The sequence below is a fragment of the Myxocyprinus asiaticus genome, chromosome 43, assembly GCF_019703515.2.
Source record: "Myxocyprinus asiaticus isolate MX2 ecotype Aquarium Trade chromosome 43, UBuf_Myxa_2, whole genome shotgun sequence".
NCBI classification, from domain to species: domain Eukaryota; kingdom Metazoa; phylum Chordata; class Actinopteri; order Cypriniformes; family Catostomidae; genus Myxocyprinus; species Myxocyprinus asiaticus.
Genome location: NC_059386.1, coordinates 8,266,413 through 8,278,211, shown reverse-complemented (window position 1 = coordinate 8,278,211; position 11,799 = coordinate 8,266,413). Strand labels below are relative to the sequence as shown.

General features: G+C 39.2%; 1 protein-coding gene across 1 annotated transcript; it reads left to right on the top strand.

Annotated features, from left to right (window-relative positions):
• Positions 1-578: 578 nt before the first annotated feature.
• On the top strand, positions 579-5,807 carry LOC127433149 (dentin sialophosphoprotein-like). Its single transcript, XM_051684824.1, has 8 exons — positions 579-674; positions 2,579-2,647; positions 2,732-2,788; positions 2,875-2,931; positions 3,271-3,315; positions 3,472-3,516; positions 3,773-4,069; positions 5,148-5,807. The coding sequence occupies exons 2-8, from the start codon at positions 2,594-2,596 to the stop codon at positions 5,526-5,528; spliced, it is 936 nt and encodes a 311-aa protein (XP_051540784.1). The 5' UTR covers positions 579-674; positions 2,579-2,593; the 3' UTR covers positions 5,529-5,807.
• The last annotated feature ends 5,992 nt before the right edge of the window (positions 5,808-11,799 follow it).

Here is an 11,799-nt window from a genome sequence, read left to right as displayed (position 1 = left end):
CCTGAAGATTTCCTAGTCTTTTGTTTTCGTAAGACCCAGCACAGATCATAAGTGGAGACTGAGTAGCAGGAGGGGTTCCAGAAGGTGTTGGTGTATGTATGTGAAGTGTAGATCAGAGCAGGGGAGGGGTGTGAGACTGGGCTTTTCAAACCTGCTGTAAAACACATTCAGTTCATCAGCCATTAGTTGACTCTCTACAGAGCGAGGGGGAGGTGTCATATACTTGGTAAATACACTCATACAGTATACTGTCATATACTCGCTTTATAATATATGAATTTAAGTGGAGCTTCATTGAATTTCTTCATTGTATATGTATCATAATGAGCATAACAAGCATCATAACTACCTCTGGGATCTCAAGAACAATACAGGATATGTATTATTTTTTTTCTGCATGTCATGCCTGGTGGTAAATGTTTGCATTGCCTGGTCATACAAACCACAGGAAGAGTGGGAGAAGAAAGGTGGGACAGCAGTGGTAAACCTCATGACATCACAAGCAGCACTGCCATTGGTTGCTGCCAGAGGGAGCAGGGTTTAAAAGCCAACCAGCAGCAAGCTCTCACTATAACATCAAAACAGCAAGATCTCAAGATCTAATAAACGGGACCTCAGCCTATCATCTGCATAGTACCTAAAAAAACTTCAGATTCTCACAGAAATAGACTTAGGTAAGTCACAGCTCTTTTTACTTCATTTTTTTTTTTTATGTTGGAGATGTAGAAGCAGCTTTTAGTATTGTTTGGAACTCAAGAAACCCATGTGGACTGCATTTTCCTTGCATGATAATTTGCAATTTATCATTTGATGTTTCATTTCTCTGAAAGGTAAAATGTTCCATAGAACAACTTGATGTCAATTACAATCTATTAACACCTACCGATCACTCAAAAAGATTGGTCCCTACACATATTCAGATTGTTAACTGTAAATTAAAATAATATATAAATAGATACAGATCTTGCAGAATAAGCGTCAGTATTCAGAAAATACGGTCCTTGTTCAGCCTAAATCTAAGCATAAGACTGCATTAAATTAATTCTAAAGTTATGAAGACTTTTAATGATTCCAACCGCAGTTTATAATTGGCAGAGATGATTAACATGAACTTGACAGACGAAAGAGGAAGTTGTGGCTATGGCACATAAAGGGCGTACTAATTTGTCAACTGACTCATTTATTCCAGCAACACAACCACTAAATTAAAGTTCCATACAAAAGAATAAAAATACTGGCTGAATGACAACTGTCACCATTACATGTGTAAGCAGCCTCAACAAAACGCTGCCACTCTTAGCTTTTTAAATCCTATTTCTCATTTCCTTCGACGCCACAAATCTTAGGCCTTGGCTTACAGCAATGTAGATTCTAATGAGAAAAGTCTGGAGCCAGAGGCGTGCTATTTCTTGGGATTGTGGCCGCTACTTCGTCTACATATAACTTCTTGAATTATACATTGGTGGAGATCATTATAGGTGTTGCTAAACATGCACTTCCTCAACTTATACTTTATGTTATGTTGTTGTAGCTGAAAACAAATGAGATGTTTTGTGGTGAGGGCTGGTAGTACTTAGTAAGGAAGTCCTTTGGCATTTGCCAGAATGTTTCTGAGCTCCCCCAAAAGACATGCTTCCTTTAGAGTTGGTTTTCCATGCAATAAATGCACAAATACCTAAAATACCCACTCTTATGTGGGTAGTTTGACAGTTAAAGTCAAGGCCGTTTCTAAGCATATGGGGGCCCTAAGCAAAATCCTACTTGGAGACTCTTTTAGCGTGCGCGTGCCTTTCATATATAGCTACAACTCTCTCCTCGCAGTTACATTCTCCTTTCCTTCTCGGGCCACAAGGGGGCCCCCAATATCTATCTAATTGAATCATAACAGCTGCCTGAGTCTTAATCACAGCTTTTCGTTTATTAAAAAATATCTACAGTTTTTTAAAACTTTCCTTTGCGGGGCCCCCGGTGGCTCGGGGGCCCTAAGCGGCCAATTATACCGCTTATAGCTAGAAATGGCCCTGGTTGAAGTAAAAGGGCAGAGGCAACCATCTCTGGAAAAATTTTCTTTACGTCTTTAATTACCATGCAACATGTGGTTGCCTCTGGTGTTACGACTCTAACTGTATTTCTAACAGTCAAATGCATAGCTATAAAATCAATATGCATCATTTGCAACCCATTTTACTTCTGTAATGTGGTGTATTTCCAAGTGAAAAGAGCTATTTGAAGGCAAAAAAGACAGGACTTTATTTTATCTATTGGAAACTGACTTTGAAAAGTGGTCTATAACAGGTAGTTGGAGGGAAGGGGTTGAAAAATAAAAGGGCGTCTTGGTGACGTTAGCTGAAAAAAGAAAAATCGTTTCAGCTGCAGAGTAAGTCATTACATTTTAAAGACAAGGAGATGAAGACAAAAAATAAATTATTTGGAATAATTTGCAAATCATGCAAAATAAGACCAGTAAAGTGTGTTAAAAATATATATATTGGGTCTATTTTAATTTCACGAATTTCAAGAGTTCAAGCGTTTTGTGTATTTTTGCGATAGTCATAATCTGTTTTCCCCCATTTTTTAGAATATTTTACACAAAATGAAGGCTGTTATCATTTTGATGCTGCTCATTGTCACAGTCTACTGCCTACCGGTAAGTTCACTTTGATTTCAACTGCAAAATGGGGCCCTTAAAGTTGTATATTACAACTCTAATGTAAATGTTACATATTTTCAGGTTAAGCGTTCAGCTAGCAGTTCCGAAAGCTCAGAAGAACGTGTGGTTGTTCAAACGGCAAGTATCCTATGTGATCATAAACAGCATGGAAAGTACTTCATCTGCAAATATTACTAATGTAACAAAACATCTTTCTTATGCAGCCAGCTCCTTTGCTAAGAAAAGCTGCTATTGAACTGGTTGAAGCAGAACCTACACAGGTAAAAGCCTCCAGTGTCTAAAAATATATATTTCCTTTAATGTCAAAGGCTTTATTCACAATGCACACAAGTCTGATTTGTTTTTAAATCCGATTTTAGGATTTGTCATTTTGCAAGTGATGAAATCTAATTTGTTTGTTCAGTGTGGTTTGTTCAGTAGATTCAGACTACAAAAAAAATTTATCAGTTTTAGTCAAATACGGCATAAATGTTTTTTTGTTTTTTTTGGGCTGCATGTCTGAACAACTGCCATCCTTTAAGTACATGGTAACTAGCACATACATGAGCACTAGAGTGAGTATTGCTTTTTTAACTACAAATAATTTGTTTGGTTTTCAGACAACAGAATCTGATGAGAGCACGGACAGTGCAGATGACACTGAGGTAAATGAAGACTCCACACCACATCACACATCACTGTCTGCCCACATTAGCCAATAAAAGACAAAATACTAAAAAATACCCTGTGTTGGTGTAGGCGCACAGTCGGTGACCCTACTGTGACCTTACCAGTCTTAACACTGTTTCTTGCATTTGCAGGACACAGATGAAGAATCTGAAACAGATGACAAGGACGAGGAGAACGTTAGTCACACTGGTTATGCTAAAATACTTTTAATTGTTTCCCTTCTAAATAACCTTCATGTTGGTACCAATGTGTGCACATGCTAAACAATTAATTAAACAATATGTAGGAAAGAAGAAAACATTACATTGGTGTTTGCTAAAGCAAGTGTCATTACTGTTACTGTTATAGGCTTACCTATTGCATATTCGAAATAAATTTAACATTGAAGAAATTAAACTTTAACATCAGCTTTAACATATATTTTACCTTTAGGATACCAATTCCAGTGAGAGTGAATCTGGGGAAACACAGACCACATCTATCCCATCAACAGTGGAGCCCACCCTGGACCCGATTATCAACACAGGCCGTGAAGACAGCTTGGGCTACCCAAGTGACTACAAGAAATCCATTGTCTATGTGGATGCAAAAGACATTGAAAAAATCCCTTCCCCATACAAGTCGTACAGCAGTGACAAGCTGGGTGGTTTGACCATCGTCAGTAAGAAGATGTCTGCCTATGATGATCAGAGGGTCAATGATGTGGAGAAGGAGATTAAACTGTTCAAGGTAAATAGAGGATTCAAATGTGAAGGTTATTTTGGAAAATGTCTGTAAAGCTGGTAACACTATACTTCAATGTTCCCTTTGTTAAGGGTTAATAAAGGGGTTCGTTATTGCTAATAATACATTTACAAATGCATTAGAAGTCATTAATATGTAGTTATAACAATATGCATAAAAAGGGTGACTGTCATGCAATACCTGCCAAATAGTGAGCCATTTTACCACACAAATTATAAATGCTTAATATCCCTTATTCAATTATATTAATATTATTATTAATAATACAATTAATATTAGTTACCTAAGACAATATACAGTATAGGTAAAGTGGACACATACAAAGCATTTAATAAGGAGTTACCAACATAGGAACCTATGTAAATAAATGTCAGTATGGTTTAATGGTCATCCGGCTTTATTATTGTATAAATAGTTTGTGAATGAGCATGAAGATCTGAAAAGTGTTTTGCAGAGGGTAACTAGTACTAGGTAAGTCTAGACACTTTTGTCATCAACAAGACAAGGAAAGTAACAAAACAAGTCAAGTGTCAAGACATTACAGTAATTATATAAACACAAATTGGACTGTTGAGAAATGACATAATCCCTCCTTTTAATCTCACTGTAATAGACTATTTTTGTTGCATTGTGACATAAATCATGAATAACAGCATTTTATGTTTTTTGATTAATGCAAGTATGAATAAGTGTGTTTATTACATTAAAATGTTCAAAATTTGGCGAGTATTGCATGGAAGTTGACCTGTTTTTTCATGTTTTTATAACTGCATACATTTACAATGCATTAACAAACCATTTATAAACTCTTAACAAATGTAAAGTGTTACCAATGTGCCCACAGGTGTGGCAAGTAATAGAAAGTATAGAACATGTATAAACATGTACAGCAGATCAAATTTGAAGAACCCTTACTAAAACGTACTGTGACACAACAAAAAAGTTCCACATACATACCTACAAAAACTTCTCACACAAGGCAGAAAGAAACAATTGAACAAGCGAATATCATAGCATAAAACCCTTAGAATCGCTGTAGCTAAGATGCTATTTGGATTTTCAGGCTCTTCAGGTCCATGATGTTCTCCCAGAAGAGGAAGACACCAGCACCCCTGAGGTGGAAGAGGACATGGAGCCAAGGGACCGCCAGACAGCTCTGGGGAGCCACGAGATCACTCCTGCCGAGAACCAGGGCAGCGAAATTGCCAAAGAAGGGTCTGACAGCGAGGGGGCCAGTGCTGGCGACTCTCCCAGTGCCAGTGCAAGCACCAGCCAGGAGGAGACAGAGGAATCAGACGGCAGCGTGAGCAGTGAGGAGACCACCGCCACACCTGGAGCTGCAGACAGTGAAAACGACTCCTCACAGAGTACTGAGAGCCAGGAGAGCGATTCAGATGAGGACACCACCCAGACCACTGAGGTCACTGTTGTCATAGCGAAGTAACCCATCCGAGCACAAACCCTCAACAGGTTAATTATATGGTGCTTGGTGACTCTCTCCACCTGGTATTAGTGTGAGTTAGTTTAATATTAAGTCAAATTGCAGAGCACAAAGATACGGTTTACAAAAGCTCTCGAGCTTTGCTGCCTAATCTGTTTAGAAGCAGTTTCATCTTAACAGTCTTACTGTTCATTGCACTATTATTTACAATGTTAATGTAAATGTAATTTTATATTTGATATGTTATGATTTATCATTTATGAATAAAGTTTGTTCTATGTATATGAGTACTGTACATTTCCTAATACAAAAGTGTTACAAGAGACAACCTCAAGACATGGAAACTTGGCAAAGCACGAACATTTAAACATTGAGTTCATTTACATGCACATGAATAATATGCTCCTCAAAAATCAGCTAATTCTAAAAATTTGAAAAAGTAAGAAAACTGTGTTTATATATTTGAAATAATCGTGTTTTCCTTCTCCAAAACATAAACAGACTACATTGAATAAGGCATCTGGATGCCAGTAAAGGCATTTACATAAAGAGCAAAAATGGGGTAATGGGCAAAAATCTAGGTGTGCCAATTGTTTTTTTTTATTTTTATTATTCTGTTTATGTTTAAGCGTTATTGCGTTATTAAGTTGTTGGGTTATTAAAGGTGCTGTAAGCGATTTTAGCTGTTCTGGAACTTCTACGAGACTGTGCCATTAAATTAGACACGCCCCCTCTTTCCAAAACACCATCCTCCAAAGATAGCGTTGAAATCGATTGTGTCTTTTCATGGTTGTCATACACACCAGAGGCAAAATAGCACCCTCAGCTGACAACTGTTATGAATATGAATATGACAGTAAACTTGAATGTTCTGCCTTAACTACTACACTATGAGAATGTACAAAATCATTGACAGGCAGAAAACACATCAAAGCCTTCTGATTGGCTGATCAAATAACATGTCTGTGGTCCAAGGGGAAAAGTGTCCAAAATAAAGGGGAATCTGGCATCCTTGCAGTGAAAGGGGGTGTCGTGAAGGATGGGGAGTGTCCAGAGTATAATCAGGGATGTTGGCAGGGTCCGGCAGCCACACGCGCTCCCCTCCATTGTCTGCGGCACGAGGTGCGGCGGCCCGGCATCCATGCCCATTGGCTGGAGCTGTGGCGATTGTGAGGGGAAGTGTCGTTCCACCACATCCCCGTGGATTCTCTGGTCTGCTGCAGGCTTTCCATCTAACCGGCAAATGAGAGGGTGAGTGACATCACTGGTGGTGCCCATCTGCGCCATCTCTTCCCACAAAAGTTACCCGCATTCTCCACCACTGTGGCGGGGTGAGCAAGAGACAGACAAAGTGGGTGTGGCATCAAGCCTCGGAGAGGCATTTATTAGAAATATTAATAAACATAACATGTTCAGAAATTATAATAAATAGTGTCCATGGGGGAAAGTGTCAAAAATAAAGGGGAATCTTGTTTCCTTGTGGTGAAAGGGGGCATCGTGAAGGATGGGGAGTGTCCAGAGGGGAATCCAGGACATGGGCGAGGGGCAGTGACTCCATAGGTGGCCTGTCTTACCTTGAGCCATGGCGAGTGAGAGGGGAAGGCAGCCCAAGTATCCTTGCCTGTCGGCTGCTACGCGTGCTCCAATCCCCCGGCGTTCTATCTAATTTGCGCTGGGGGTTCGGGGGTGCAGGTCCGGCGTGCATCTAACTCGGCCGGTAACCAGCACACAAGGAGATGGAAGCCGGCTCCCTGAGAAGAGGTGCGCTCTGCGTTTTTATGTCAGCGTTGATGAGGCTCCATCCAATGTGCCACATCATCCTTATTAATTATGTGCCTATTCTCCTGCCCAACTCCCGTTGTGGGCCTGACTAAAGGATAGCTCTAAAGGGGGTCGCACACCGGACGCATCTGGCAGATGACATGGCGCGTTCTAAAATTCGAAACAATTGTTTTCTATGAATGTACAAATACTGCCCACCTACAACTCTGGAGGCTGCTCAAATTTCTGCCACGCCACGGAGCGCAACTCAAATATTTTTCATTAAATTCGACCCAAATCATTATCAATGGACATATATTATTTACTCTAGCCTTGTTCATTCTTTAAGAAGGAAAAAACCTTGGTAGATTTGTGTGTACTGTCTATCACGTGAACTGCATCTACGTGCCCTGTGTTTGATACCTGTGCCATGTCCTAGTCATGATGCGGCGCAGTGCTTCTCATCCAGTATGCGACCCCCTTAAGAGGAGGGGTGACGATGACAAGAGGGAGGGGCGGGTCGTTCTTCCACAGCATCTTTAAGCATACTCTTTATTTGATCGTGCATTTAAATACTCATTGTCTAAGCTAAATGAATAAAGAATTCCAGAACACTATTCAACAGTGTCATTATTCCAAAGTTTCAAAGGAATATTGGCTATAACTTTACACAGAGATGTTTAGTAAGCGATTTTATCACACTAAAATCACATTAACACACATATTGTTTACATCTTGTGGCTATACTTTTGAAACAGTGAGTATTTTAATGTTTACGGATTAGCCACATTCACTTCCATTGTAAGTGCCTCACTGGAACCCAGATTTTTGCTTTTTTAAAGAAAAGAAGGGACGGGTCAAAATTAATTTATGTGGTAATCAATATTATGCCACAAATACTGTCGATTGAGCTTAACTTGAACCTGGAATATTCCTTAACCTTTGAAAAGTCAAATTTTATACTACACTATTTTTGGTGGTGTTTGCTAATGCTATTGCTAATTCTATTGCTCAACCTTGGGGTTAGGTATTTGAATAAAGAGACTGATCTTGCAGGAAATCAATGACAGGAGGTCTAATTTTTTTGTCTGCTAATATCGTTCTCTGCTTTCCAAATTTCTGAAGTAAATAGGTGGCCGAAGTTTGAACTACTTTTGAACACATGTGCACCTTTGAGCGACACACTGCAGAAGTGTAAGGCATAAGCAAACATCTGAACTAAACATTTGTGTGTTAATTACCATGGGCGGCGCTAGGCTGGGCTACCAATGCTTAAGCCAAGAAAGTTTTCCGTAAAGCCTGAATGTTTTTGTCATCATGTAGTGATGTCAGAAGTACACAGAAGCTTAGGTATCAAGTTGATACTCAAACATATTATATTTTAATACTTTAACAATATATTTTAATATTAAGTAATATAATGAAACCTGTCTTTCTACAGTATCAATAACACCAAATTCAGACTCAATTCACTACATACGCCCTTGTTGGCAGCAGCTTTCCAACACTCAAGTGTATGTGCACACATGCAAGAAGAGTGGGCATGACATGCAATTGCTTCTGTGGGTCTTGTCTAAGTTTCTGTCCTGGTGAGATATTGGAAACTGTGTTGAACTGGTCCATCCTGATGCAGTAAGTACAAACTTTAAGTCATGAGCCAGAACCATTGTGTTTTTTGCTAAACTGTTTTATTAAGACACGATGAAATAAACCTCGCAATCTCTGGCAAATCTAGCAACTATTTTTTACTAATAAGTAGCCTACCTGTTTTAGCCTATATACAGCCTGCTATCTTCTGAATTAACTTAAAGCACCCAACGAATCAATGATATAAATCTGTCAATTGTACACATGTACACGTGCGTCGAACTAGCAGAAAAGGACAATATAGTTGTTGTTTAAGTTTTAGTGTTAAAACCACACAATTTCTGATCTTTGAGCAAATCTGAAGCTGAGACAAAAGAGTGGAACCTTTTAGTTTCAGTAATATTTAAAGATTTACTATATAAATGACAATTCACAGATGTAACATTTAAACTTTTATTATAAACTGTATTATATTCCGATATTTCATCAAAGGATGGCCCCATATGTATCTACAGAGGTCTGGGCTAAGCCCCGAACCTACTGATCCCACTGACCCTAGAACTGCCCATGTTAATTACAATAACGTACTCCTGACCCTTACACAACACAGAACAAAACTGAGTTGTTTCACTTATTTCTTGGCAAGTGTAAATGCTCACTAACCAGAATGAACATTGTGGGGCATGAACATTCACCACATGGTGGCACTAATCAGAAATAAAAGAGGGAGGAACGGAGGGTTGTTGGGGATCACCAAGCCTTACAAAAAACCTAAACTTGCCGCAAATTTGCCACAAGTTTTCTGCTCCTTATTTTCACATGCAAATGAGCTTATGATTCACCACAAATGTTTGCCAGAAGTTTGCAGCTCTTCACCGCTAAAGGTGAACCTCTGGCAAACTTTTGGCAACAATGGACAATTTGCCGCAAGTTTACAAAGCTCATTTGCATGTGAAAATGATCAGTGTCGAATTTGCGGCAAGCTTGCAGTATTAAACCTTGGTGTGCAACATGTCCTACACCGTTTGTACTACAGACATGATACAGTACCTCAAATTGCCATTTACCTTACTATTGCCATCTGTAAGCCATCTGTTTATAGCATGTTATCTAATCCGTAACAGTCTTTGCTCATTTGCATTTTTCCCACAGAGCAATGCAATGACTGTCTGTAATGCTATGATGTTGGGGTGTCTAATTTACAAGACCTGGAGATATGTCTTGATTTCTTTAAAACAACATTCTGATCTGTTTTTCTTTTTTCTTTTGCCAGTGTCTTGATGTACAAATACCAGACACATATTGTCAAACTTTGAAGTTCGTAGGAGTCTATACTCCTCTGTAATTAGCCTGTTCTGACTGTACATGCAGTCTGGGCCATTTCTTCCAAAAATAAATACTTTACTAAATAAAATGTCAATTCTTCTACAACAAATGACATTGGTGTTGACAAAGTAACAGCATATGGTGCATGACTTATCTTAAATGGGTCATGTAATGGCAAATTTTCCTTATTTTGAAATATAAGAGGTCGTTCTACTATAAAAAAAAAATCATACTGTACATTTCAGAACTCAAAATTTTAATCCCCAATGCAATAAAAGCATTTATTTAAACCAAGCTGCAAAAATGCATCATTTACTTCTGCAACTATCCACGTCACTAGGAGTATATTAATTCATGACCGCCTCTACAGCGAAAACCAATAATGCCTACTTAAAATCATTGGACCTTTGGCCCTGCCCATTTGCGCTCAGTTCGTACTTAGAGAGAGAGCAGGACAAATAGGCCTACTGTGGCCTCACTATTCCTGAACACCAGAGAGGACCCATCTGGATTATTTTTGTAAATAAACATGTACTAGACAGACGTCTTTGACCAATTGATACATATCTCAGGCAGCTTTTAAAAGTAGTGTCAAGTTACAATTCAGTTTTATTCAGCTGCTGTGCCTCTTGTTGTTTTGAGCACAAACACGTCACCCTTCTGCACTATTTTTAATTGCTGGTGAATGAAAACATGAACTAGATGGACATCTTTGACTTTTTTTTATACGTTTCCGCCGATTTGACGCTGTATGTGTGTGTCCAGTTCACACCGTGCGTGCATCATGTAGATGTGTCTTCATTGTATTTCAGGGTGGATTGCATGTTTTTTTCAGCTCATATCAGCGTGGATCGCTTGTGAACCAGTCATAAATTGATTCAAGCTTTGCAAAGCAACTATTCTTGAAGGATGGCACAGTTAAAAACACTTGGACCTGATGCAGAACAGTAAGTAAACAGTTTAATTCATGAATATTTCAAATGTCATGACTTTTTGATAGTTTATGGTGCTGAGTGTTAAAAGTTGAGCTTGAGATTAACCGTTTAATATATTCGGATGCAATGTGTTGGATGTGTGTTATGTGTAAACCCTTAAATTTAGTTTTATAATGTTTTGGTGCTTGTTCCGATTGAGTTTCAAATTCAAGATTTAAATTGGGCTGCATGATGTTAGCCAATCATAACAGAGGCTGTTTACGTTGAAGTTTAATGAGATGCTTATGCCAAAACTGAGCGTTTCAGATTGAGGGCTAGAAACAGGGTGGAAAATTATCATATATTGCAAAATTGTGATGGTTTTGAGGGGCCTGGGTAGCTCAGTGAGTATTGATGCTGACTACCACCCCTGGAGTCACGAGTTGGAATCCAGGGTGTTCTGAGTGACTCCAGCCAGGTCTCCTAAGCAACCAAAATGGCCCGGTTGCTAGGGAGGGTAGAGTCACTTGGGGTAAACTCCTCGTGGTCACAATTAAGTGGTTCTCACTCTCAATGGGGCGCGTGGTAAGTTGTGTGTGGATCGCAGAGAATAGCATGAGCCTCCACATGCTGTGAGTCTCCGCGGTGTCCTGCACAGCAAGCCACGTGATAAGATGTGCGGATTG

Coding starts and splice junctions, on each gene's coding strand:
- LOC127433149 (XM_051684824.1), top strand. CDS start 2,594: ATGAAGGCTGTTATCATTTTGATGCTGCTCATTGTCACAGTCTACTGC. Junction 3,316..3,471: donor ACAGTGCAGATGACACTGAG/GTAAATGAAGAC, acceptor TTGCATTTGCAG/GACACAGATGAAGAATCTGA. Junction 3,517..3,772: donor ATGACAAGGACGAGGAGAAC/GTTAGTCACACT, acceptor TTTTACCTTTAG/GATACCAATTCCAGTGAGAG.